This window comes from Stenella coeruleoalba (genome assembly GCF_951394435.1).
Source record: "Stenella coeruleoalba genome assembly, chromosome: 6".
Lineage (NCBI taxonomy): Eukaryota > Metazoa > Chordata > Mammalia > Artiodactyla > Delphinidae > Stenella > Stenella coeruleoalba.
This window is the reverse complement of record NC_137151.1, coordinates 108978324-109004537: the sequence shown is the minus strand read 5'-3', so window position 1 is coordinate 109004537 and position 26214 is coordinate 108978324. Positions and strand designations below refer to the sequence as shown.

General features: G+C 37.7%; 1 protein-coding gene across 7 annotated transcripts in view; it reads left to right on the top strand.

Annotated features, from left to right (window-relative positions):
* The window catches only part of USP37 (ubiquitin specific peptidase 37), a 90637-nt gene that overhangs the window by 45878 nt on the left and 18545 nt on the right, over positions 1-26214 (top strand). For 6 of the 7 annotated variants that reach the window (XM_079925220.1, XM_079925219.1, XM_079925217.1 and 3 more), the window contains 7 exons: positions 2249-2439; positions 11125-11242; positions 12526-12605; positions 14021-14185; positions 15827-15892; positions 18663-18804; positions 19649-19904. In XM_079925220.1, coding sequence (XP_079781346.1) covers positions 2249-2439; positions 11125-11242; positions 12526-12605; positions 14021-14185; positions 15827-15892; positions 18663-18804; positions 19649-19904 — 1018 coding nt within the window. The remainder of the gene's footprint in view (positions 1-2248; positions 2440-11124; positions 11243-12525; positions 12606-14020; positions 14186-15826; positions 15893-18662; positions 18805-19648; positions 19905-26214) is intronic. The other variant, XM_079925221.1, reaches the window with a different exon arrangement.

Sequence of the window (26214 nt, the reverse complement as noted above, 5' to 3'; positions counted from 1 at the left end):
TCAGAAAAGATGCTTGATATGATTTCAGTTTTCTTAAATTTACTGAGGCTTGATTTGTGACCCAAGATGTGATCTATCCTGGGGAATGTTCCATGCACACTTGAGAAGAAAGTGTAATCTGCTGTTTTTGATGGAATGTCCTATAAATATGAATTAAATCTATCTGGTCTATTGTGTCATTTAAAGCTTGTGGCCCTTATTAATTTTCTGTTTGGATGATCTGTCCATTGGTGTAAGTGAGGTGTTAAAACTCCCCCACTATTATTGTGTTACTGTTGATTTCCTCTTTTATAGCTGTTAGCAGTTGCGTTATGTATTGAGGTGCTCCTATGTTGGGTGCATATATATTTTTAATTGTTATATCTTCTTCTTGGATTGGTCCCTTGATCATTACATAGTGTCCTTCCTTGTCTCTTGTAACATTTATTTTAAAGTCTATTTTATCTGATATGAGTATTGCTACTCCAGCTTTCTTTTGATTTCCATTTGCATGGAATATCTTTTTCCATCCCCTCACTTTCAGTCTGTATGTGTCCCTAGGTCTGAAGTGGGTCTCGTGTAGACAGCATATATGTGCGTCTTGTTTTTGTATCCATTCAGTAAGCCTGTGTCTTTTGTTTGGAGCATTTAATCCATTCACGTTTAAGGTAATTATCGATATGTGTGTTCCTATTACCATTTTCTTAATTGTTTTGGGTTTGTTTTTGTAGGTCCTTTTCCTCTCTTGTATTTCCCACTTAGAGAAGTTCCTTTAGCATTTGTTGTAGAGCTCGTTTGGTGGTGCTGAATTCTCTTAGCATTTGCTTGTCTGTAAAGCTTTTGATTTCTCCATCAAATCTGAATGAGATCCTTGCTGGGTAGAGTAATCTTGGTTGTAGGTTCTTTCGTTTCATCACTTTTTAGTATATCATGCCACTCCCTTCTAGCTTGTAGAGTTTCTGCTGAGAAATCAGCTGTTAACCTTATGGGAGTTCCCTTGTATGTTATTTGTCATTTTTCCCTTGCTGCTCTCAGTAATTTTTGTCTTAAATTTTTGCCAACTTGATTACTATGTGTCTTGGTGTGTTTCTCCTTGGGTTTATCCTGTATGGGACTGTCTACACTTCCTGGACTTGGGTGGCTATTTCCTTTCCCATGTTAGGGAAGTTTTTGACTATAATCTCTTCAAATATTTTCTCACATCCTTTCTCTATCTCTTCTCCTCCTGGGACCCCTATAATGTGAATGTTGTTGCGTTTAATGTTGTCCCAGAGGTCTCTTAGGCTGTCTTCATTTCTTATCATTCTGTTTTCTTGATTCTGTTCCGCAGCAGTGAATTCTACCATTCTGTCTTCCAGGTCACTTATCCATTCTTCTGCCTCAGTTATTCTGCTATTGATCCCTTCTAGGGTATTTTTCATTTCACTTATTGTATTGTTCATCTGTTTGTTTGTTCTTTAATTCTTGTAGATCTTTGTTAAACATTTCTTGCATCTTCTCAATCTTTGCCTCCATTCTTTTTCTGAGGTCCTGGATCATCTTCACTATCATTATTCTGAATTCTTTTTCTGGAAGGTTGCCTATCTCCACTTCATTTAGTTGTTTTTCTGGGGTTTTATCTTGTTCTTTCATCTGGTACATAGCCCTCTGCCTTTTCATCTTGTCTATGTTTCTGTGAATGTGGTTTTTGTTCCACAGGCTGCAGGATTGTAGTTCTTCTTGCTTCTGCTGTCTGTTCTCTGGTGGATGAAGCTATCTAAGAGGCTGGTCTAATTGATTTTAAACACCTTAGAGATAGGGAAAATTGGAATGATTTTAGCGTGTTACCCAGTTTTATTTTAAAATGAGATTTGTGTATGTGTGTTCATCACAGGTTGGAAAACCTGAGGACTTCTGGTAAGGTTCAGTATGACCCTTCTGTGTATTTTATCATATATTAGTAATATAGATGTGGTTTGCCACTGTAGGACCTTGGACTATTTTAGCTACAAAGGCTATTTTAGAAAAATCACTCTATTTTTAAAAAACAAATGAAGGAGTGATTCATTTATTAGTTATGCTAATCTAACTTAGGAATATAAAATATGTCGTTTGTCGTTTTGTTTTGTTTCCACAAAATATGTACCGCAAAATCATTAGAGTAAATCTGGCCTTTTTCCACACGTGTTTTTGACTTGCAAGTGCTTTACTCGTATAGATCACAGTGTTAATAAGCTATTGTTTTGACAAGAAATGTTTTGAATTTATTAAGGATATTATGCCTTCTTAGGACGCTCATGAATTTTTAAGTCAGTGCTTAGACCAGCTGAAAGAGGATATGGAAAAATTAAATAAAACCTGGAAGACTGAACCTGTTCCTGGAGAAGAAAATTCACCAGATATTTCAGCTACTAGAGTATACACTTGCCCTGTTATTAGTAATTTGGAGTTTGAAGTTCAGCACTCCATCATCTGTAAAGCGTAAGTAGTCTCTCAGAGAACTCTTTTCCCTTTTAATTCTTTACAGCAAGTGACTAAAAGTCTTCTAGAAGGTTTTAATTCTTATCTTCATTCCTGTGTCATGAGTATAAATATCTTTGTTCAGTGTCTTTATCATCTATAAGAATGCTTGGTGGGGTGAGAACTAAAGTGAACTTAGTTTGTCAAATGCTTTAGTGCTGACTAAATGGTTAATTTTGCTCTGCCTTTTGAGTGTGTGTTACTATGTGTGTGGTTTTTTTCCTTTTAATCACTGTGTGGAAAATCAAGCTCTTCGAGAATACTTGTTCGTCTTTTTTTTATTATTATTAATTAATTTATTAATTTTTGGTTGAGTTGGATCTTTGTTGCTGCTCGCAGGCTTTCTCTAGTTGCGGCGAGCAGGGACTGCTCTTCATCGTGGTGCACAGGTTTCTCACTGCGGTGGCTTCTCTTGTTGCGGAGCATGGGCTCTAGGCGTGCGGAATTCAGTAGTTGTGGCTCGCAGGCTCTAGAGCTCAGGCTCAGTAGTTGTGGCGCATGGGCTTAGTTGCTCTGCAGTGTGTGGGATCTTCCCGGGTCAGGGCTCGAACCCATGTCCCCAGCATTGGCAGGCAAATTCTTAACTACTCCACCACCAGGGAAGCCCTCATCTTTTTTTCCCTGAAAAAACTCCCTCCTATTAGTCGCTTATTTTGTTGAACCAAATTGTTTTTATAAAAAATGGGTTTTTTTTTTTTTTACAAGATACATTAAAATGTGAATTATTTTTAATTTTTGCAATGCTTTTTAACCATGTTTACATTAACTATTGAGACATACCTTCTACATTTAATTAATTTCCATACTCATTATCAGAACTCTCTACCAGGTACTTGACATTAAAAGGTTCTATTTTGATTAATCTTCCAGTTATCAGTAGTACATCTCTGAATACATTTTTTTTCAGAGAGTGGAATTCTTCAGAGTCCACATATAAATGAGAATTAATTCTGTGGCTTTCACACATGACTTAATACAGAATTATTAAGTGAGACACAGCCTTCCCCCTCAACATACTACATATACTGTCCCATCATATCCTGTTACTCTGACACTTAGAAGAAGTCTGATTTTGTTGATAATCTTTTCCTTCCTGAAAATCTGTGATATTCTTAATTTTTGAAATTCAGAGTTTCACTAATTTACATCTAGGTATTGACCCTTTTTCATGCATTTTGCATTTAACATGATGGGGCTTTTTCATCTGAAGATTTGGGATTTTTTTCAGCTCAGAAAAACTATTCTCTACACACTGCTTCTCTTCCATTTGTTCTGGAATTTTCTTTAGGAATACTCAACAGCCATATGATGGCTCTTCATTCTCTGTCTTTCATATTTATTTATTTTTCTTTTTTCTTTAATTTTTATTTATTTTTTGGCTGCATTGGGTCTTCATTGCTGTGCGCGGGCTTTCTCTAGTTGCAGTGAGCAGGAGCTACTCTTCTTGCACTGTGCGGGCTTCTCATTGCAGTGGCTTCTCTTGTTGCAGAGCTTGGGCTCTAGGTGCGCTGGCTTCAGTAGTTGTGGCACATGGGCTCAGTAGTTGTGGCTTGTGGACTCTAGAGCACAGGCTGAGTAGTTGTGGCACACGGACTTAGTTGCCCCTGGCATGTAGGATCTTCCCGGACCAGGGATCGAACCCATGTCACCTGCATGGCAGGCAGATTCTTAACCACTGCACCACCAGGGAAGTCCCCTTTATTTATTTTTCTTAGGCTGCTCAAAATGATAGTGTTCACTGAGGTCTCTTCCAGCTATAACACTCTAGTATTTTTTACTAGAATTTTGAACATTCACATGGACACTACAAGACAGTAGTTTTGCATCATTAGTCTGTGACATTTTTTATCTTCATGGTTTCTTCAGTGTTTTTTTTCCCCCTAGTGGATAAATTTTTTTTTTTTTTTTTTGCGGTACGCGGGCCTCTCACTGTTGTGGTCTCTCCCGTTGCGGAGCACAGGCTCCAGACGTGCAGGCTCAGCGGCCATGGCTCACAGGCCCAGCCGCTCCACGGCATGTGGGATCTTCCCGGACCGCAGCACGAACCCGCATCCCCTGCATCGGCAGGTGGACTCTCAACCACTGCGCCACCAGGGAAGCCCGATAAATTATTTTTTAAAGAAAAGGTCTGGGTCTTAGAAATACAGTTCATTGTCCTGCAAAAGCTAGAGAGCCCACAGTATGATAGCCATCCCTCCGTTTCTTCTAATGCACTTTCCAAACAAAATTTGTTCAGGTCAGAGAGAGAAGCAGTTTGTCACTGTTAATATTTCATTTAACTGTGGGGTGTCAACTAAGTTTCTTTTGATAGGAAAATTTCTGTTGCCTGTGGTAGAAATGGCCACAGGCATCACAGGAAGAAAGAAAACTATGTCAAAGTGATGCCTGCTTCACTGAGCCAACAGCATCAGTCAGCCATTCCAGTTATGCAGCACCCAAATATTGGGTGTGCAGTTGAGGTGTGTGTACCAGTGCATGAAGTGACCTGGCTCACAGTGTGTAAGCATGAAGCTGAATGCCAGGCATCCAGACTGAACAGTGACCCAAGAGTTGGCAAGTCCAGGAGGTAACAAGGTTCTCCGGGGCTGCAGCAGCAGTACAACTACGTCCTCGAAGGCCTTGCCTTAGTTGCTTTATTAGTCATTTTCTTTAAGACAACTCCTTAAAGATAAAATAGTTTCTGGCTGAAGGAAGATTCTGTACGCCTTATCCCTGAATTGTAATTTTCCATGTTTAGCCTCTGTCCCATCTGGCTGTAAGTTAGTTTGACCTGTTTGCCAAATGTACTTAATTTTTTTAAACTGTTATAGTTTAGATTGACTGGTTTTCGATGATTATAAGCCATTTCAATATATTAGTAATATATTCTTGAATATGAAGAATTTGTATGAATTCTCCATTTAAAGAACTTAAAACATCTAAAACTAAGTACTTAATAATCCCCCATAAAACCTCCTTCTGCAGTCTTCCCTATCTCAGTAATGACAGTTCAGTACTTAGAGTTTATCAGTACAGCAGTGTGGTATTTCTTAACTTTTCTTTTCTTTCTCTTGCACCCCTACATCCCATATGTCAGCAAATCCTTTGAGCTTTTCCTTAAAAATACAACCAGAATCTGACCTCTTTTTACTACCTCCACTGACACCGCTGTGGTCCAAACCACCATCATCTCTTGACTGGATTGTTGCAATACCTTCTGACTGATCACTGTGTTTCTGCCCTTGTCTCTCTGTAGTCTATTTTAAACACATTAGCCAAAGTGATCCATTTAAAATGGACATTAGTTCATGTCGGTCCTCTGCTCATAACCCTTAAAATAAAAGCTGAAATTCTTGCCATGATCTACAAAACTCCATAAGATTTGCCTTTCAGCAACCCCTCTCTCCCAGTTAACTCTCTTACTTCATCTCTTATCACTCTTTCCCCTTGCTCATTCTGTTCGAACCAAACTAGCTTTCTTGCTTTATTTGTTTGTTTTTATTTATTTATTTGTTTATTTATTTATTTATGGCTGCATTGGGTCTTCGTGGCTGCGCATGGGCTTTCTCTAGTTGCGGTGAGTGGGGGCTACTCTTCATTGTGGTGTGTGGGGCTTCTCATTGTGGTGGATTCTTGTTGAGTACAGGCTCTAGGCACACGGGCTTCAGTAGTTGTGGCTCGTGGGCTCTAGAGCGCAGCCTCAGTAGTTGTGGCACACGGGCTTAGTTGCTTCATGGCATGTGGGATCTTCCCAGACCAAGGGTCGAACCCGTGTCCTCTGCATTGGCAGACAGATTCCTTTTTTTCTTTTTTAAATTAACTTTTATTAGAGTATAGTTGATATACAGTGTTTTGTTAGTTTCTGTCATACAGCAAAGCGTATCAGTTATACATATACATACATCCACTCTCTTTTGATTCTATTCCCATATAGGTCATTACAGAGTATTGAGTAGAGTTCCCTGTGCTATATAGTAGGTTCTTACTAGTTATCTGTTTTATATAGTAGTGTGTATATGTAAATCCCAGTCTTCCAACTTATCCCCCCCACTTTTCCCCCTTGGTTACCATAAGTTTGTTTTCTGCATATGTGACTCTATTTCTGTTTTGTAAATAGCTTCATTTGTACCATATTTTTCAGATTCCACATATAAGCAATATCATATGATATTTGTCTTTTTCTGTCTGACTTATTTCACTCAATATGACAGTCTCTAGGTGCATCCATGTTGCTGCAAATGGCATTATTTCATTCTTTTTTATGGCTGAGTAATATTCCATTGTATATATGTGCCACATCTTCTTTATCTGTGCTTCCGTCGATGGACATTTAGGTTCCTTCCATGTCCTGGCTATTGTAAATAGTGCTGGCAGACAGATTCTTAACAGCTGTGCCACCAGGGAAGTCCTTCTTGCTTTTTAAAAAAATGTCAGGGCTTCCCTGGTGGCGCAGTGGTTAAGAGTCTGCCTGCCGATGCAGGGGATGCAGGTTCGTGCCCCGGTCCGGGAAGATCCCACATGCCGTGGATCGGCTGGGCCCGTGAGCCATGGCAGCTGAGCCTGCACGTCCGGAGCCTGTGCTCCGCAATGGGAGAGGCCACAACAGTGAGAGGCCCGCGTACAACAAATAAATAAATAAAATTTAAAAATGCCAGGATCCTGGTACCTCACAGCCTTTTCACTTACTGTTTCTCTTTCCCCATATTATCACATAGCTAGTGCCCTCCCTTCTCCATATCTTTATGTAAAAATCACTTGCTCAGTGAGGCATTTTCTTGCTACCATATCTAAAATTCCAGCCATCTACTCTCATCTTTTGCTTCCCTCTTCTATACTTTCTTTTTCTTCTTTAACACTTACCTAGCATACTATATATTTTACTTATGTATGTATTTTTATTGTATCTCTTCTCGAGTATAATGAAAGCTTCATGAGGGGACATATTTTTGTCTTGGTTTGTTCTCTGCTACAACCCCAGTGCCAAGAACAGTTTCAGCATATAGGAGACATATTCAGTGATGCATAACAAATTGTCCCAAACTTAGCAGGTTAAAACAACATCCACTTAACTCAGTTCTGTAGGTCAGAAGTCTAGGCAGGGTATGGCTGAGTTCTTTGCTCAGGTATCAGAAAGCTGAAATCAAGGTGTTGGCTGGAGTCCCCTTCTAAGCTCATTAAGGTTGTGAGCAGAATTTAGTTCCTTTCAGTTGTAGTACTAAGGTCCCCATTTTTTTGTTAGCTGTTGACTGGGGCAACTCATTTCCTAAAGGTTGCCTATTGTTTCTTGCCATGTGACCTCTATAGGAAGTTCACAACAGTGCTATTTGCTTTCTTCAGGCCAGCAGTACATGTCTCTGACTTCTAATCTGTGACTTCCTCTGTTTGAGACCTCTAGACCCAGATTTAAAGAGTTCATGTAATAAGGCCTCAACCATTCAGATAATCTCCTTTTTGATGAACTCTACAGTTAAGATTAATAACATTAATTATATCTGCAAAATCCCTTTTGCCATGTAAAGTAACATCATCATGGGAGTGATAGCTCGTCATAATCACAGTCCTCCCACACTCAAAGGGGATAGAATTATACAAGGAAGGGCAAGGGTCATCTTAGAATTCTGCCTAGGAGAGAGGCACTCAATAAATGTTTATTTAATGAAGAACAGATGTATTCTTACAGTCCCTAGTCTTCAACTGTTGCAATAGAGAACTGGGACAGGAAAATGAATATTACTAAAAATGCTGATAATGCAGACAAAATGAAAAACAGTCAACTAAAACTAAGTAAAAGAAATAAGTTGGCTTCCAGGTAAATTGAATATGATGTTTTGATCTCTGAGCCCATTTTCTGAAATTCTATAAAATGTATCCAATGACCAAACAATTCTGCTACCGAACAGAGCTGCCTACACAGTTTACTGAGAACACATAGTATTTTCAATTTGACACATTGTTCATTTAGTCAAAAACTGGAAATAGTCCAGATGTCCATCAATATGGAAAAATTGTGGCATGCTCATACAGCTTAATACTAGGCAACAATGAAAAATGGGCTATAGCCATTTGCAACAAGCATGGTTGAATCTTATAATCATGTTGAACAAAAGAAGCTAGTTAAAAGAAAACATTCTGTATGGTTCCATTTATGTAAGGTTCAGAAAAGGTAAAACTCAACTATTTTTTTAAAAATTTTTTATTGAAGTATAGTTATTTACAGTATCATGTAACTTTCAGGTATATAGCATAGTGATTCAGTTATATGTGTATATTCTTTTACAGATTCTTTTTCCTTATAAATTATTACATAATATTGGGTATAGTTCCCTGTGCTATATAGTAGGTCCTTGTTGGTTATCTATTTTATACATAGTAGTGTGTATATGTTAATCCTAGCCTCCTAATTTATCCCTCCCCCCACACCCCTTTCCCCTTTGGTAACCATAAGTTTGTTTTTTGTGTCTGTGAGTCTTTCTGTTTTGGAAATAAATACATTTGTATCTTTTTTGTTCTTCTAGATTCCACATATAAGTGATATCATATGATATTTGTTTTTGTCTGGCTTACTTCACTTGGTATGATTAAACCTAGGTCCATCCACATTGCTGCAAATGGCGTTATTTCTTTTTTTAATGGCTGAGTAGTATTCCATTGTATAGGTATCTAACATCTTTATTTATTCAGCTGCCAGGGGACACTTAGGTTGCTTCCATGTCTTGGGTATTGTAAATAGTGCTGCAGTGAACATTGGGGTACATGTATCTTTTCGAATTATGGTTTTCTCTGGATATATGGCCAGGAGTGGGATCACAAGATCACATGATAGCCCTATTTTTAGTTTTTTAAGGAACCTGCATACTGTTCTGCATACTGGCTGCAGCAGTTTACATTCCCACAAATAGTGTAGGAGGGTTCCTGTTTCTCCACACCCCCTGCAGCATTTATTATTCATAGACTTTTTGATGATGGCCATTCTGACCAGTGTGAGGTGATACCTCATTGTAGTTTTGATTTGCATTTCTCTGATAATTAGCGATGTTGAGCATCTTTTCATGTGCCTTTTGGCCATCTTTGTGTCTTCTTTGGAGAAATGTCTGTTTAGGTCTTCTGCCCATTTTTTGATTGTTTGTTTGTTTTTTTGATATTGAGCTGTATGAGCTGTTTGTGTATTTTTTTTACTGAAGTATAGTTATTTTACAGTGTTTGTTAATTTCTGCTGTACAGCAAAGTGATTCAGTTATACATATATACATTTTTTTATATTCTTTTTCATTATGGTTTATCATAGGATATTGACTGTAGTCCCCTGTGCTGTATACAGTGGGACCTTGTTTATCCATTCTATATATAGTAGCTTACATCTGCTAACCCCAACCTCCCACACTATCCTTCCCCCCAACCCCCTCCCCCTTGGCAACCACCAGTCTGTTATCTATGTCCGTGATTCTGTTTCTGTTTCATAGATAGGTTCATTTGTGTCATATTTTAGATTCCACATGTAAGTGATATCATATGGTATTTGTCTTTCTCTTTCTGACTTACTTCACTTAGTATGATAATCTTTAGTTGCATCCGTGTTGCTGCAAATAGCATTATTTCGTTCTTTTTTTATGGCTGACAATTCCATTTTTTAGAATGTGTTTGAGCCTGTATGACTATCAGTCTAAAGCAAGTAGAGGGACTTCCCTGGTGGTCCAGTGGGTAAGACTCTGCACTCCCAGTGCAGGGGGCCCAGGTTCGATCCCTGGTTGGGGAACTAGATCCCACATGCATGCTGCAACTAAGAGTTGACATGCCGCAATGAAGATCCTGTGTGCTGCAACTAAGACTGGGCACAGCCAAAATAAATAAAATTTTTTAAAATAAATAAATTAAATAAATAAAGCAAGTAGATATAGGAAGGGGTTAACATACTCAAAAAACAGGGTGACCACAAATCAAAAACACAATAGATTCACAAAAATCAAAAAGAAGAAAACACAAGCATAAGATAAAAGGAAATTATCAAGCCACAAAAAGAAAAAGAAAGGAACAAAGAAGAAACAGAATTAACTGGAAAATAAGGCTTAAAATGGCAATATATACATATCTATCAACAATTACCTTAAATGTCAATGGACTACATGCTCCAATCAAAATACATAGAGTGGCAGATTGGATAAAAAACCAAAACTCAACTGTTGTGTTGGAAGTCAGGATAATAGTTATCTTTTGGAAGTAAGAAAGGGATAGTGATTGGGAAGAGGCATGTGAGGGGGCTTATAGGGAGTTCATAGTGTTCTATTTCTTGAGTTGAGTGGTGATTACATGTGTGTGTTAACTGATAATCCATCAAGCTATACAACTTTGACTGGTTCACTTTTCTATATATATATTATACTTTAGTGTTTTAAAGTTTGGGGGTTTTTTGGAAAGTATAAAAATTTTAAATTTAGCATTTTAAGAAAGTACTTAAACACTTTCAATTGATGTTTTACCTGTATGGATTTAATAAGGGTTAAAGTAAGCATGAGAAAAATTTTAAATGTTTATTTCTCATGCCTAGTCATGGTCTCTCAGTACCTGATAAGTTCAGTGGGGGAGCAGTGTTTCTGAAGTATATTTGTATTTATTTTGTATTGCACAGTTAGGCTTCTAAATTCTTATATTTGTCTTCTTTTATTTTTACAGATGTGGAGAGATTATTCCCAAAAGAGAACAGTTTAATGACCTCTCCATTGACCTTCCTCGAAGGAAAAAGCCACTCCCTCCTCGTTCAATTCAAGATTCCCTTGATCTTTTCTTTAGGGTAAATAATATCTTTTGGTATTTCCACATAACTAAATTTTATATATCATAGATAATTGTATTTGAAGTTGGTTTCTTTAAGGCAGAGTTTTGACAAAATAGTTGCAGGGGAAACATGAGAAATATTTATAAATAGTATTTTTTAGGAGCTTGGTAAATATGGTTGTTAACTGATTGTAGATGAAAATTAATTGCTCAAGTAGATTATACATCTAACTCAACAGCAAGTGTTTTAGACAACCTTAGAAGCATTTGTTTGTAAACAAATAATATGAAGTGACATATGCTAAAATTGGGTAATGTGAGTCAAAATTGGAGACACTATTCTAAGTTAGTATACTAAGCTCTGAGGAATGAAAAAAAATACTTTTTGCTTCTCCTTAGGTTATATGTACCATGTTAGAAACAGAAAGGACAAGTCATGTTTATTCAGAGCTATAGATAAATGTTTGCATTTGTGTTATACTGTTACAGATACTCAGAAAGTTTCTGGGGCATAATTGGACATGTTGTGTAGCAGTCCTTATAATTGATGGCAGTTTGCCATCTGTATAATAGTGGTTCTTGTTTTGTTGTAGCAAATGGGCAGGGTTGTCATCCTAAGATTTAAAAAAAAAAAAAAGACCTCTGTTCTTGAAATGATGAATATTCAGCTCCACCCAAGGATAAATATTCTGCTTTTCTTTTTGTTTTAGTCATTCCTTATAATTCCTGTTATTATCGTAGAATTTGAAGCTTTTCCTGTGTATCTTTACCCCCATTTTTTAAGGATTTCTTGTTTCAGTTTTCTCTAGGTAATGATATCCACCCCAAACTTTGGTCCTTTTAGAGCAGTTGTTCTTAGTGGGCTGTCACCAGAAGATTGAGTTCCATTATAAGAAAGGGGTAGAGTTACACCTAACAGACCAGGAACTCCGCCTAACCTGAAGGTGATCTTATCTCTGCTATGGCCAAATGTTAAAATCTGGATATACTCTTGGCAGTGGTTCTTGTGTATCCATGGGGAAAAGGTTGAGAATCTGCTACTATAGTTTAGTTACTGTCATAAATTGAGATGTTTCCTTGGTAAAAAAAGGAAATTAGGAATTCTGAAACAGGGCATGATATTATAACTATATTTTGAGGATTAGGTCTTAATTTAGTAAGGCTTATGATTCTAGACACAAAATTTAAACTGGTCGGAGTTGTCATTCCACTGAACTAGTATGACTAGAGAAATTAGCATTTAATGGGGCAGTGCTAATTCAACTTTATACTTTATTTTTCCCTCTTGTCTTTTTACAGGCAGAAGAACTTGAGTATTCCTGTGAGAAGTGTGGTGGGAAATGTGCTCTTGTCAGGCACAAATTTAACAGGCTACCCAGGTAAAATTAATTGGCTCTTCAATTTTTCTTCTTTAAAGTACTTACAAATATTACTGAATAAGTGAGGCTTATCAGATGGATTGGTAAAGAAGGTCAGCAAAGCTGAGATATGAAGAGGGTAGAGAATGGAAAGCTACAATTCTCTTGTATAAGAAAGGAAGAAGATTTGGAAAGTTGAAGAAGAGAAGGAACCTGAGAGTCCCAAGAAGATGGCAACAAGAGAACGAGGCTGATGAGACTTTGGAATAATGATGAGGACTTACTAGAAAATTTTTAATTCAGTAATGTGTAACACTCAATTATAATTTGTTGTGCATGTACATTTTATAGAACTTTTTGTTTTTGGGTACGTGGGCCTCTCACTGTTGTGGCCTCTCCCGTTGCGGAGCACAGGCTCCGGACGCGCAGGCTCAGCGGCCATGGCTCACGGGCACAGCTGCTCCGCAGCATGTGGGATCCTCCCAGACCGGGGCACGAACCCGTGTCCCCTGCATCGGCAGGTGGACTCTCAACCACTGTGCCACCAGGGAAGCCCATATAGAACTTTTTTATAAGTGGAGAAAACTTTTTATTTCTCTCTTACCTTTCTCTAGAGAATGTGCTACTGAAATAAGAATAGTTCTTGTCAAAAGTCATCTTAAAAAAATTAATTTTCACCATCAAACATAAGGGCTGTTTAACACTTTATTTATTTTAATAAATTTATTTATTTTTGACTGTGTTGGGTCTTCGTTGCTGTGTGCAGGCTTTCTCTAGTTTCAGTGAGCAGGTTTCTCATTGCGGTGGCTTCTCTTGTTGCGGAGCACGGGCTCTAGGTGTGCAGGCTTCAGTAGTTGTGGCTCGTGGACTCTAGAGCACAGGCTTATTAGTTGTGGCACATGGGCTTAGTTGCTCCGCGGCATGTGGGATATTCCCAGACCAGGGCTCGAACCCATGTCCCCTGCATTAGCAGGCGGATTCTTAACCACTACGCCACCAGGGAAGTCCTGTTTAACACTTTAAATTACCATTTGTCGTTATATAACATCCATTTTTTGGTAAACTATATAACATTGAAATAAATAATTTAGGGATTTGATCCATTATCAATACCAATATTCTAAAATTAGTTTTCTTGTCTGATGTGTTTTGATTTTTTTTCTAGGAACATTATTTTACTGAGACCTCCCAATTAATAATTAATATCTACCCAATGCCTGTGTTTTATTTTTATTTTTATTCTTAGTACCTAGCACAATGCCTAGCACATGGCAAGTATTCAGTAAATGTTCTTTGACAGATCTTTAGTTCAGCCTAATGTAGTCTTTAAATCAAAAGCTGTCTAACATGGTTAGTTACAGTGATCTCTTCTTACCTGTAAGAGAGCTACCTCTATTATGTATAAACTAATAATGTTATCATCTCCTGTTTTTCAGGATCCTCATTCTTCATTTGAAACGATATAGCTTCAATGTTGCTCTCTCACTTAACAACAAGATTGGGCAGCAAGTCATCATTCCAAGATACCTGACCCTCTCATCTCATTGCACTGAAAATACAAAACCACCCTTCAACCTTGGTTGGAGTGCACAAATGGCAATGTAAGTCCTTGAGAATTTCTTTCCCTTTTGAAGTAGAAAGGCTTTTAGTATCTGATCAAAAGAATGACTGAACTACATAACATGACTCCAGGTAAAATCAGACCAAGAAGATTTTTATTTTGCTTTATTTTGGGACTTTGTGCTAAGTTTTACCTGATTTAAGTAATTGAATAAAATGCTTAAACAAAAACTTTCAACATATATTAATTGCCTTTCATAATAAATTACCTTTTCCGGGAGTGCTCCTTACTCTTTTAGATCACTAGAAGATAGTTTGATACATTTGGGGAATATAAACCAAATTTGCATGATCGTAAGAGTCACTTGAACACTGAAAATACTGATTCCTGTGTTTGTTCCTTAGGAGTTCTGTTTCAGCAAATCTGATATAGGGCTGGGGAATCAATATTTTTAACAAATGCCTCTGCTGACTCTGGAGTATGCAAACTTGAGAAACAGTACATTAAATATTATGCTGGGACCCCCAAAATAGATTGTGTCTTCATATATGTATTATTACCAGTTTGAGCAAAGAACTTCAATGGCTCCTCGAAATTTTTCCTTGAGAAAAGAAGTAACTTTTACATTCTATTTTGCGTCATCATGAATGCCAGGAAAACCTTAAGACTTCTCTAAATGTTGCTCTTTCTTCTGCGTACTTGCATTACTTTGGAGCCATATATTGTAGTTCTTTTTTATACTTGAACACTAGTTTGGTATAATCATAAAGTTCTAGAGCTTTAGAGGTGAAAGGGATTTTAGAGATTTTTGTCTTTCTTAATTTTACAGAGGAGATCCAAGGAAATTAAGTGATTTTCTTAAGCTCATACAGTTAGTAACTGGAAGAGCCAGGTCTCTTCATTGACATGGAATAATAGACATTACAGAAAGCAAATGAACATTTGCTAACATGAATTAATGAAGTTTTGTAAAAATTATTCCCCTTGGATTAATAATTGAAATATATTCTACATCGTGTACGTTTACACCAAAGGCCTCAATAAGTCAATAACAACATGTTCCCAGAGAATCAGTGTTTCTGGATTTTTCTCTTATGGCCTTTCATTAGAATAGATGTTTTTGCTTGATGGAAACTGCCCTCTACTGGTGGAGCTAGTATTCTTTCTGGCAGTACTTTCAAACCATTAGCCAAGGCTGTTTAATGATCACAGGCCTGAAACCAGGCTCTCTGACTCGGTGATATGATAGCTTTAAGATTTTGAACAAATTCCTTGACCTGTCTGTAGGGAAAATAACAGGGTAGTTGTGAACATTAAATGAGGTAATACACAAGAGTTCTTACTACAGTGCCTGACATCTAGTAAGTCCTCAATAAATGAGAGCTATTGTTATTTTATTGCTTAAAAGAACTGAGACAAAGAGAATTTCCCATGTTGTTCTCTTTATATTGTATTTGACTTCGTTTTCAATGTTGTTTATTTAGATCATTAGATAAGGAAGAGCCTAGAGAAAGTATTTTGTTTTCTCTTTTGGCCTCTATTGTTAGTTTAAAAGTATGATAATTGTTTGCTTTTCAAGAGGATATATAAGGGACTATAATACAGAATAATCATTTAATAAGTTAAATATATTTTTAGTAATAGTAATTGTATACATATATATTTTCTAATTTTCTGATAGTTCTAGACCATTGAAAGCCTCTCAAATGGTGAATTCCTGCATCACCAGCCCTTCTACACCTTCAAAGTGAGTTATATTTCTTGTGTACCCAAAATTTGTATTTTTAAGGATTTGGCTTACCCTGATTTCCAAGATTATCCCCTCCCCTTTTCTTATTGTTTCTCTTTTTGCATGATAATTGCTCTGCATTACTGTACTTTGGAATTTTCCTGAATATGCTTTAAACTGTAATTTAGTGAGTATCAAGTTTTTAACACTGAATCAAGTTCAGATGGTCCTCTCAAAATTTTGTTTTAAAACTTCTTAAATCATCTGTTGTATGTAATATTTTCATCCTACAACTCTAGAAATTGACTAATGATGAGGGATTTTAAGGATTGAAGGGTTAAAATAACCCCTACTGGTATAAAAAGCACCATTCTTCAAATATACACATGGAGATCCCAAAATATCTTTTCACCTGTTGCTAGCCAGTGTGGGACTTCTTGTCTTAGACACTGAGCTGGAGCTATTCTGAAAGGGGACAGGAAAACAAATACACATTAGAATGTAGCTATTCTACAAATGTTTTTTGCTTAAGACCAAAAGTTTCTCCAAGAAGGAAACAAATACTTTTTTTTTTAATATACCTCCTCTGTGATTTGACTAGAACCACAGTTCCTGATTAGACAGGAACTAAATGACTTCGTTGTCATTTGTCTTTAAAATTAGTTTTTCTAAAAATTTGATGTCCCAAAGTACTTTTAGAAAAGAGACACTTTTGTTGTTTAAGGGCTTTTGGGGGGCTTATATAACCATAAAATGACATTTGGGAATTGCTATTTTCTTTTCCTCCTGTTAATTATTTTTCAGTGCAATTAAAACCAGATGACTAACTGACTAGAAATCTGAAATGGTACCGATATGAATACTCTTGCCCGTTCTCAAGATACAAATGAGCAATACCACTTGGCTGCTTAGAAAGTGAGCAAGTGATGCATTTACAGGATGAATATTTTTCCTTACTACAGGCAAGCTGCCTTCTGTGAATATAGTAACTATTAATGGAATGCACTCTTTATGTACCAAATCACTATAGCTTCAAGAAAGAGATGGTTTCATTGGGCATCATTATACTTGGCATGGTCAATCTGTTCTCCAGGGTCTTACTGCTATGAGAATTTGAGAGTTGGTCAATAAAGGATGATTAGGCCCTAGAAGACCTGTCATGCCGATCAAACTTAAAAGAGGCTGAGCTATGAACCAGAATATGATTGGTTCTTCTATAATGTCCTTTGTCACATTTGACCCTGGTATATTAGTAGCCAGGTGTCACCCTCCTTCAGCAAAGTATTTACATGGATAAATAAATCAATATGTTCAGTTTTGCTTGGTGAGCATGAAATCAGAAATGAAGAATTAAGATGGCTAATTGGCTATTTCTAAGTTATATTAACCCTTTTTGAACACATATTGGGAGGCTATTCAAGTGTTCAGACTGAAGTGCAGTGATATCCTGGCTGCTCTCAGCCAAAGACTATGGTTGGGTTTATCACTGACCACTTGCCTCTTTTCTTTGATCTACGTTGCTACGCAATCCTCCTGATTTCCATTGTGGCCTCTTATTTCTTGGTGCCATCATTCTACATGTTTATTTACAGTTTTCACATTTAGATTATTGCATTTTCCAATTTCCATTTTACATTTTTTTTTTAGTACAGCATATGAATTTATGTTAACCTTCATCAAAGAAAATTTGTGCTTTTTGACCTTTACCACTTTTTCCTTTAGTTTATTTTCAGCTCACTTAGAAGACAACACAGTAACACCTTACTTATCTGGTATCATTGAAGAATAATATTTGATATTCCAAATAAATGAATTTTTATTAAACTGAAGCTTGTCCTTATAAACATTGCCTTTTTAATTTTAATCTTTAAAATGTTTTAACCATTTTAGATGGTTATATCTCTGTAAGCTTACAGAATTCCTTATATTAAATAAAATACACTGCAGATAATTTAAATATATTGTAATTACTTAAAATTGGCATTGTAAATATCAGTTATTACACTGTGTTTTAATATGATAATGCCCTCAGAGGCTCTTAATTCTTATAAGACAGTTTACCTTTACATTAAATTACTTTATAGTTCTTTATTGCCCTTTTTATGGTTATTCTCTCTCATTTCTTAGCTCTCATTTCTTGATGAACTTGCTACATTATTTTATACACTATTTCCTGGGGAAATAGGGTCCCTGCCTGAAGAGTAAAGTTCATGGGCTTTGAAACTGCTGCCTTCCTCAGAGGCGTTTTTTTTGTTTTGTTTTGTTTTGTTTTGTTTACTTTTAAGTTCCTGTGTTCTAGAAGGCAGAGGTTGCCAGAAGTTGGACCTACATATAAATGGATAAGTGGAATGTTACTGTTAATTTCAAAGTACATGGATCATAATTTAAAAGAGCAAAAATTAGTCCTCATGCACTCTCTTGTCAAAAATGTATTCATTGCTATGTCTGCATGCATTCAGTAAAGTACTTGCTTTATAAAGCCAGTAACAAACTTCTTTGGAGTTGATCATTAAAAGAAAAAAGGCACAAAGTGATTGGTTTACTGATAATATATAATAGCGTAAGAGTTGTCTGATTTTCAAAGCATGGCTCTTTTGGAGTAGGGCAAAGGTAATTCTTAAATATACCTCTTTTCATATATCTTTTTTTCTCTGTTAAATCATTCTCCATAATGGAAAAGCTTTTTGTTTTAATTGATATTTATACTTCAAAAAAATAACAAGGACAAATGTTTATTTGTCAGACTTACATAGGGTTTTTTTGTTTGTTCGTTTTTCTTAAATTACAGGAATTTCACCTTCAAATCCAAGAACTCCTTGGCTTTATGCCTTGATTCAGACAGTGAAGATGAGCTTAAACGCTCTGTGGCCCTTAGCCAGAGACTTTGTGAAATGTCAGGCAGTGAACAGCAGCAGGAAGACCTGGAAAAGGTAAGTAATTTCTCACCAAAATATCTGACTGTCCAAACAAATGCCTTTCATAACCAGCATCAGCAAACTTAATAAATACACAGGATGGATCATTTCTTGTGAATGAGGATTTTTCAGATGTACTCTTAGCACCTTTCAGTATGCAGTATGATATTATTAACTGTAGTCACCATACTGTACATTACATCCCTGTGACTTATTTATTTTATAACTGGAAGTTTATACCTTTTTGCCCCTTCACCCATTTCACTCACTCCCTAGCCCCCACCTCTGGTAACAACCAATGTGTTCTCTGTATCTGTGAGCTTAGTTTTTTTGTTTGTTTGTTTTTTAGATTCCACATGTAAGTGAGATCATACATTATTTGTCTTTGTGTAACTTATTTCCCTCAGGGTCCTTCAGTGAGGTCACAAATGGCAAGATTTCTTTCTTCCTTCCTTTCTTCCTTCCCTCCCTCCCTCCCTCCCTCCCTCCGTCCGTTCCTTCCTTGTTGCTGTGCGTGGGCTTTCTCTAGTTTCAGCCAGGAGGGGCTACTCTGTTGCGGTGCGCAGGCTTCTCATTGCGGTGGCTTCTCTTGTTGCGGAGCACGGGGCTCTAGGCGCGCGGGCTTCAGTAGTTGTGGCGCATGGGCTCTAGAGCGCAGGCTCAGTACTTGTGTTGCACAGGCTTAGTTGATCTGCAGCATGTGGGATCTCCCCAGACCAGGGCTCGAACCCGTGTCCCCTGCGTTGGCAGGTGGATTCTTAACCACTGTGCCACCAGGGGAGTCTCTATCACTTTAAACTACAAGATTGCTATATTTGTAGGCATTCTGGTTTCTTCTAAAAGCAGCTCTATTCTTCAGGATTCAAAATCTTGCAGACTAGAACCTGGTAAGTCTGAATTGGAAAACTCAGGATTTGACGGAATGAGTGAAGAAGAGCTTCTAGCAGCTGTTTTAGAGATAAGTAAAAGAGAAGCTTCACCACCTCTCAGTCATGAAGATGATGATAAACCAACCAGCAGCCCTGATACCGGATTTGCAGAAGATGATATTCAAGAAATGTCTGAAAATCCAGACCCTGTGGAAACTGAGAAGCCAAAAACAGTCACAGAGCCCGGTAGGTTTAATGAAAATAAACATCTGTTAAACAAGCACAGCTGTGTTCCAAAGCTTTATAGTAACAAATGACTTCTACATAATGGGAGGTGAGATGGATCTGAATAACAGAGCTAATAATATTTTTGTGCTTTTTTTTTTCTAACAGTTTAAAAAAATGAGAAGCAAATATTGTGAGTTAGTATCCAGAGGCTAGTGGTAAAGTATGCCATGTCCCTTTAGGTGTACATCAAAAGAAAAGTTAGTATTCTTGTGCATTTAAAAAATGTTTGTGTCAGGGCTTCCCTGGTGGCGCAGTGGTTGAGAGTCCGCCTGCCGATGCAGGGGACACGGGTTCGTGCCCCGGTCCAGGAAGATCCCACATGCTGCGGAGCGGCTGGGCCCGTGAGCCACGGCCGCCGCTGGGCCCGTGAGCCATGGCCGCTGAGCCTGCGCGTCTGAAGCCTGTGCTCCGCAACGGGAGAGGCCACAACAGTGAGAGGCCCACGTACCTCAAAAAAAAAAAAAAATGTTTGTGTCAGTTTTTGGTCACTTTTTTCACACCACTGCTCTCAGAAATTTGTGTAATTCTTCATTTTTGTATATCTGAACTTATACCAAGTTTTAATGTATAAATAATTTAAGTTCTCCATTCTTCTTTGGGTTCATCCCTTCATAATGGTGGCAAGACCACTGAACTAAGAGAGTCTTGGGTGTCTAGTCTTAGCTATACCACCTACTAGTTATAAATTTCTAAATAGGTAATTTAACCTCTTCGATACTCAGTTTTCTTACCTCTGTATGGGGAATCTACCAGACCTACTTCAGATAGTTGTGGGTAGAATGTTAGATAGTATATACATATTATGTAAAGCGCTATACAGATAAAAATTATTTTTGTGGTAATTTTTACTCATATTTTGTTATTTCTCAAGCTATCACTTCAAACAACAGAGCTGAGCCTCCTTGCCTTGCACTATGGGTATTTTAAGATTTTTTAAGTAGAAAATTTTCACTTCCTTTTCCTGGGGCCAAGTCTAATATTTTCTCCTGATATCTTTAGTATCTATATCTTTAGTATCTGTATCTAGGTAGCTAGCTAACGTGTTTCCGTATATCAAGCCTAGGATTTTGGAGATGAAGAGAATAGTAGTATATCACAAAATTATTTTCTGTATTCTTGGGGTTGTTAGGGCCTCCTCAGTTTTGAATTATTTTATGTGCAAGTAAAATAAGAGTATTTCCTCAATTTAACTGGAAACAAAAAGCTGATGATTTTTGTATATAGATGTTTCCTTTTTTTTTCTTTTTTCTTTACACCTTTTTTTACCTCTTGATGCAAGTACCCTTATGAAGTCCCCTTCTCTTACTAAACTTACAATCACTGCCCTTGGAAGTGAATCCTAGATACTAGATCATTTCATCAGTAAGAATTTCAGTATCACTAAAAGATAAGAACTCTTTTTACAAAAACCTATCCTCCATATCATTATCATACTTTAAAAATCAATAATAATTCTAAGGAACATCAAATGTGATCAAACCCTCCATAAGGTTTTATTTTGAAAGTTTCAAATCCAGAGAGAAATTGAAGAATAAAACAATATACACTTTTATACCCTTCACATAGATTCATTAACATTTTGTCACATTTTTTTCTCTCCCTTCCACACTGCCCCTGTGTGTATGTGTAGTTGTGCAGCAGTTACCCCAAAATTAGTGCTTTACAACAACAGTAATTTTAATATCTCATTACTGTGGATTGACTGGTCTTAGCTGCTAGTTTTTTCTGTTCTGTGTGATGTTGGCTGGGGTTTAACTGCGCTACAACATCCAAGATGGCTCACCTTGGCACATGGGTTGTGTTGGTTAGAAGGGTCAGCTGAGCTGGCTAGATATCCTCTCTGTTCTTCTGGTCCCCTCTCCCTGGCCATCTCCCTTCCCCTCTTCTCCTCAGCTTTTCATCTCTTCATGTAATCTCAGGGCCTCTCCCTTCCTGTATGGCCTCTTCAGCATGGTAGCCAAACTTCTTACATGATAGCTCAGGGCTCCCAAAAGCACAAAAGAGGCTGCTGCCAGGCCTCCTTAATGTATAGGCTCAAAATTGGGACAGAATCAATTCCACCACATTTCATTAAAGCACTCACAGGACCTGCCCAGATTCACTGTGAGGTGGACCACACAGAGTTAGAATACCTGTAGGCATGGTTCATTGGAGGCCATCTTTAGAGATTGCGTGTGCGTGCGTGCGTACACACACACACACACACACACACACACACACACACACACACACTCTTTTCTTAATGGAACCATTTGAAGTTGCAGGTATCATAATACTTCACCCTAAAATACTTAAGCCTGACTCTCCTAAGTACACGGAAGTTTTCCTATATAACAATTGTCATACCTAAGAATATTAACAGTAATTCTATATGTAGTTCTAATATATAGCCCACATACACATTTACCCAATTATCTCCAAAATATTTTTTACACTTTTTAAAAAATCTAGAACCCAAAGCTTACCCCCTGCATTTGGTTGTTAGGTCCCTTTAGTCCCTAGTCAGGCCAATTTTTCTTTGAAAGACTCCCATTATGGATTGTCCTACTATTCTTTTAAGTATAAGCTGGGTTTTTTTCCCCATACCCTAAAACTTCAGAGCCTGGAGATGGTTTTTTCCTTGTTGCTCATTGCCATTTCCAACTGCTTGTCTTCTTTCATCCTACAAAAACCCCAGCTCCTTTGGTACGTGACTTCAGACTTTGCCACCTATTATCTCTGTCTGTAGCTCTCTTTTACCGTCCAGTCACTCCATGCCCATCAGCATTCTTAGGGCTTTCAGCATCCTCATAAGTGACCATTTCAACAGCCTGGTTTCTCAATTCCTAATCTTATTTCCAAAGAACTTTTCTTCTACCCCATCTTGATAACTGCCAAAACTCATACCCTAAACCAGTAGCTCTCAAAGTGTGTCTCCTGGCCATCAGTATCATGTAGGAACTTGCTGGAAATGCCATTCTTGACCCCACTGCACACCTGCTGAGTGAGAAACTCTGGATGTGGGACTCAGCATTCTGTGTTTTGATTCCAGTTGATTCTGATGCATGCTGAGGTTTGAGAACCACTTCTCTAGACTTTGTCATCATCAATAAATGTACCACCTTTGAAATCTTAATTTCAAATATCCTTCTCTAACCCTTCTCTCCCCCTAGCTCACCTAATATCATATTCTTATTTCAACAATTACTTGATCTCATTAAGACTTCCAATCCATTGTCTTCTACTTTTTGCTATTCATCACCTCCCTCTTGTCACCACTTCCCTCCCCAGCCTATATGCCATATTTTGGTACTTTTATCTCTTTCCTCTGTTTTCTTCTCTCAGTCACCTAACAAAGTCCCATCTCCCAGTTCAACCAGCTTCTTATTCCATGCCTACACCCAAGCAGCTGAAGATTGCTGGAGAAAAGTCCCCAAACTGTGCTGACTATACTTTCCTCAAAATCATGACCATGCTCTTACATGGGCACTACATGCTACTAGTCAGTTCTGTTATAGTTCCTTAGTAAATTTCTTTTCTTGGTCTCCATGTCTTTCTCAAATCTGTAGTTCTCCTTCCACACATGCTCTAGGCACATAACTTAGCTGTATACCTTTCAAAGAAAATAGATGCAGTCAGATGAAAACTCTGCCTTCACCTTTGTTATGGAGGAAATGTCCCTCTTCTTATTTAAGGCCAATCCCTCCATTCATATCCAAGATCTCATCTACTTGTGCCTTCTAAAGACTTTCCCTCCTGAAATGATACTCTTTCTCTTCTGCATCAGGTCTTCCCTCTTCTAAATTATTCCTGGTATGCCTTAACATCACCCATCTTTTTAAAACTCTCATGGCCTTGTGTTTCCCTCTAGCCACTGCTCCCTTTCTTTGCTCCCTTCCTGGAAAAATCCTTTGAAAGAGTTGTTTTACTCATTCCCTCTACTTTCTTACCATCTCCCATTCTCTTGTCAACCCTCTCCAAGTGGGCTTTCATCCCCACCACTCCACTGAAATGGTCTTTATAAAGTTTGCATTAGCAATTTTCATACAATCCATCACTCCCTCCTTAACATTTAAAGCTTTATAAACTTTTTTCTATAAACTATTCTTGCCATGGTTTTTTATTCCTACTAAACCAACTGTTCATTCCAGGGTTTATGGTTTTGTTTTTTGCTTCCCTCATCAGACCTCTAACTGTTGGAGTATTCCCAGGACACTGTCCTTAGCTGTCTTTTTTCCTAAAGTTCTCTCCCTGAGTGATCTCAGACATTACCATAACCTCACATACTGATGAAATATCAAATTCATATCCCTAGCCCGGATCTCTCCCCTGAGCTTTAAACTTACACATGTAAATTCCTACTTGAAATGTCCATTTGGCTGTCTAATTTTTAACTGCCCCCCGCCCCCCCATAACCCTGCCCCATATCAGCAAATGGTACTACCATCCACCATTTTTTGACTCAGGCCAAAAAATATGTCTCCCTTGATTTTTTTACTTCACACCTTACATTCAGTCCATCAATAAGTCTAGTCTGCTGTACCTCCGAAATATATCCTGAATTTAATCATTTATCAGCGTCTTCATAGCTGTAACTCTAGCCTTCCATCTCTCATCTGGTCCACTACAGTTGATTCCTAATGTCTCTTCCGTCACTCTTGCCCCACTACAGACCTTCCTTCATGAACAAAGCAGCCAACATAATCTTTCTGAAGCTTAAATCACGGTCACCCTTCTGCTTAAAACTTGTGATTTCCCATTACACTTAATCCAAGCTTCTCACCATGGTCTATCTCTACTTTCCCCCTCTTTCACTCTTCTGTTTTAGCCATACTAGCATTCTCTCTGTGTCCCTCATGCTAAGCTCATTTTCATCTCAGAAGCTTTGCACTTAAGCGCCTTCAGGGCAAGGGCCATCTTGCCTTAATTATCACTATATCCCCAGCTTCTTTAGCAGTGCCTGGCATATAGTAGAGTCTCAGTAAATATTTGGGGCTCATCAGATTGGTTGTCTCATGAATCAGCTGAGGAAGGGAAGGAATACTGGTTAAGTAGGGTTTTACTGTTAGTCAAAGGGAGAGGAAGAGTGTATGCAAAGGCCCAGACATGAGAAAGGCCATGGTAAGTTAGTGGACCTACAGAAGTTCAGAATGATCTGCATGGCTGGAACATAGTGTTGAGGGGGAAAAGCAAAAAGTTGAGACTAGAGAGTTATGCAGTCTCCAGTTTTTACATGGCCTAAAACCATGTTTAGGAGTTTGGACTTTTATTTCAAAAGCATTAGGAAGTTACTGAATAATTTTAAGCGAAAAAGTATTTGATAAAGATTTATATTTGAAAAAGATCATTTCTGGCTGCAGTGTAGCACATAAATTAGAGAAGAACCTAAGTATCTTGTGAGACCTGTTAGGCAGTTATTGCAGTAGTCCAGACCAAAAGTTAATGGTGCCCTAAGCCAAGGTTTTGGCATTGAAAAGAAAAACAGTTGGGACTTCCCTGGTGGTCCAGTGGTTAAGACTCTGCATTCCCAGTGCAGGGGCCCCAGGTTCAATACCTGGTCAGGAAACTAGATCCTGCATGCCGCAACTAAAAAATAAATTAAAAGGAGCCCGCATGCCACACTAAAAAAAAGATCCCACGTGCCACAACTAAGACCCAGCGCAGCCAAATAAATATTTTTAAAAAAAGAAAGAAAGAAAAACAGTTGATGGATTCGAAAGATAATTAGGAAATAACGATTTATGTAATATGAAGGGATAAATGAGAAGTCAAAATGACTCCCAGGTTTCTATCTTCAAAAAAAAAAAAAAAAAAAAAAAACAACTAAACTGGGTGGACAGTGATCCCAGTGACTGAAATATAGAATGTAGGAAAGGAGCACCTTTCATTTGGGGTGGGAGAAGCGGCAGATGATATATTTAGTATAAGAATGTTTGAGTTTTAACACATGGTTCCCCTCTGTGTTTTTTATTTCATGGTCATATTTGTTCCTAGATCTGAAATGTTTTTTTGTATCCATCTGATAATCTTGTCCTGAAGACAGATGTATATTGATTTTTAGCATCTTAAAGTAAACTTTCTTACATCTGTTTTCTATCACATGGATTAATTGCTAGTGTAATACTAGGATTGTGTGAGGTACATTGGTACATTGAGTGCTGAAAATTATTGATTAAGAAAAATTGTGCCTCTGTCACATTCTTTTTATGAGTATGTTTTGATAATAAAAGTAATAATCCTCATCTTATGCCCTAAAATACCAGCCTCAACTCCCCAATCTTTCTTCCAC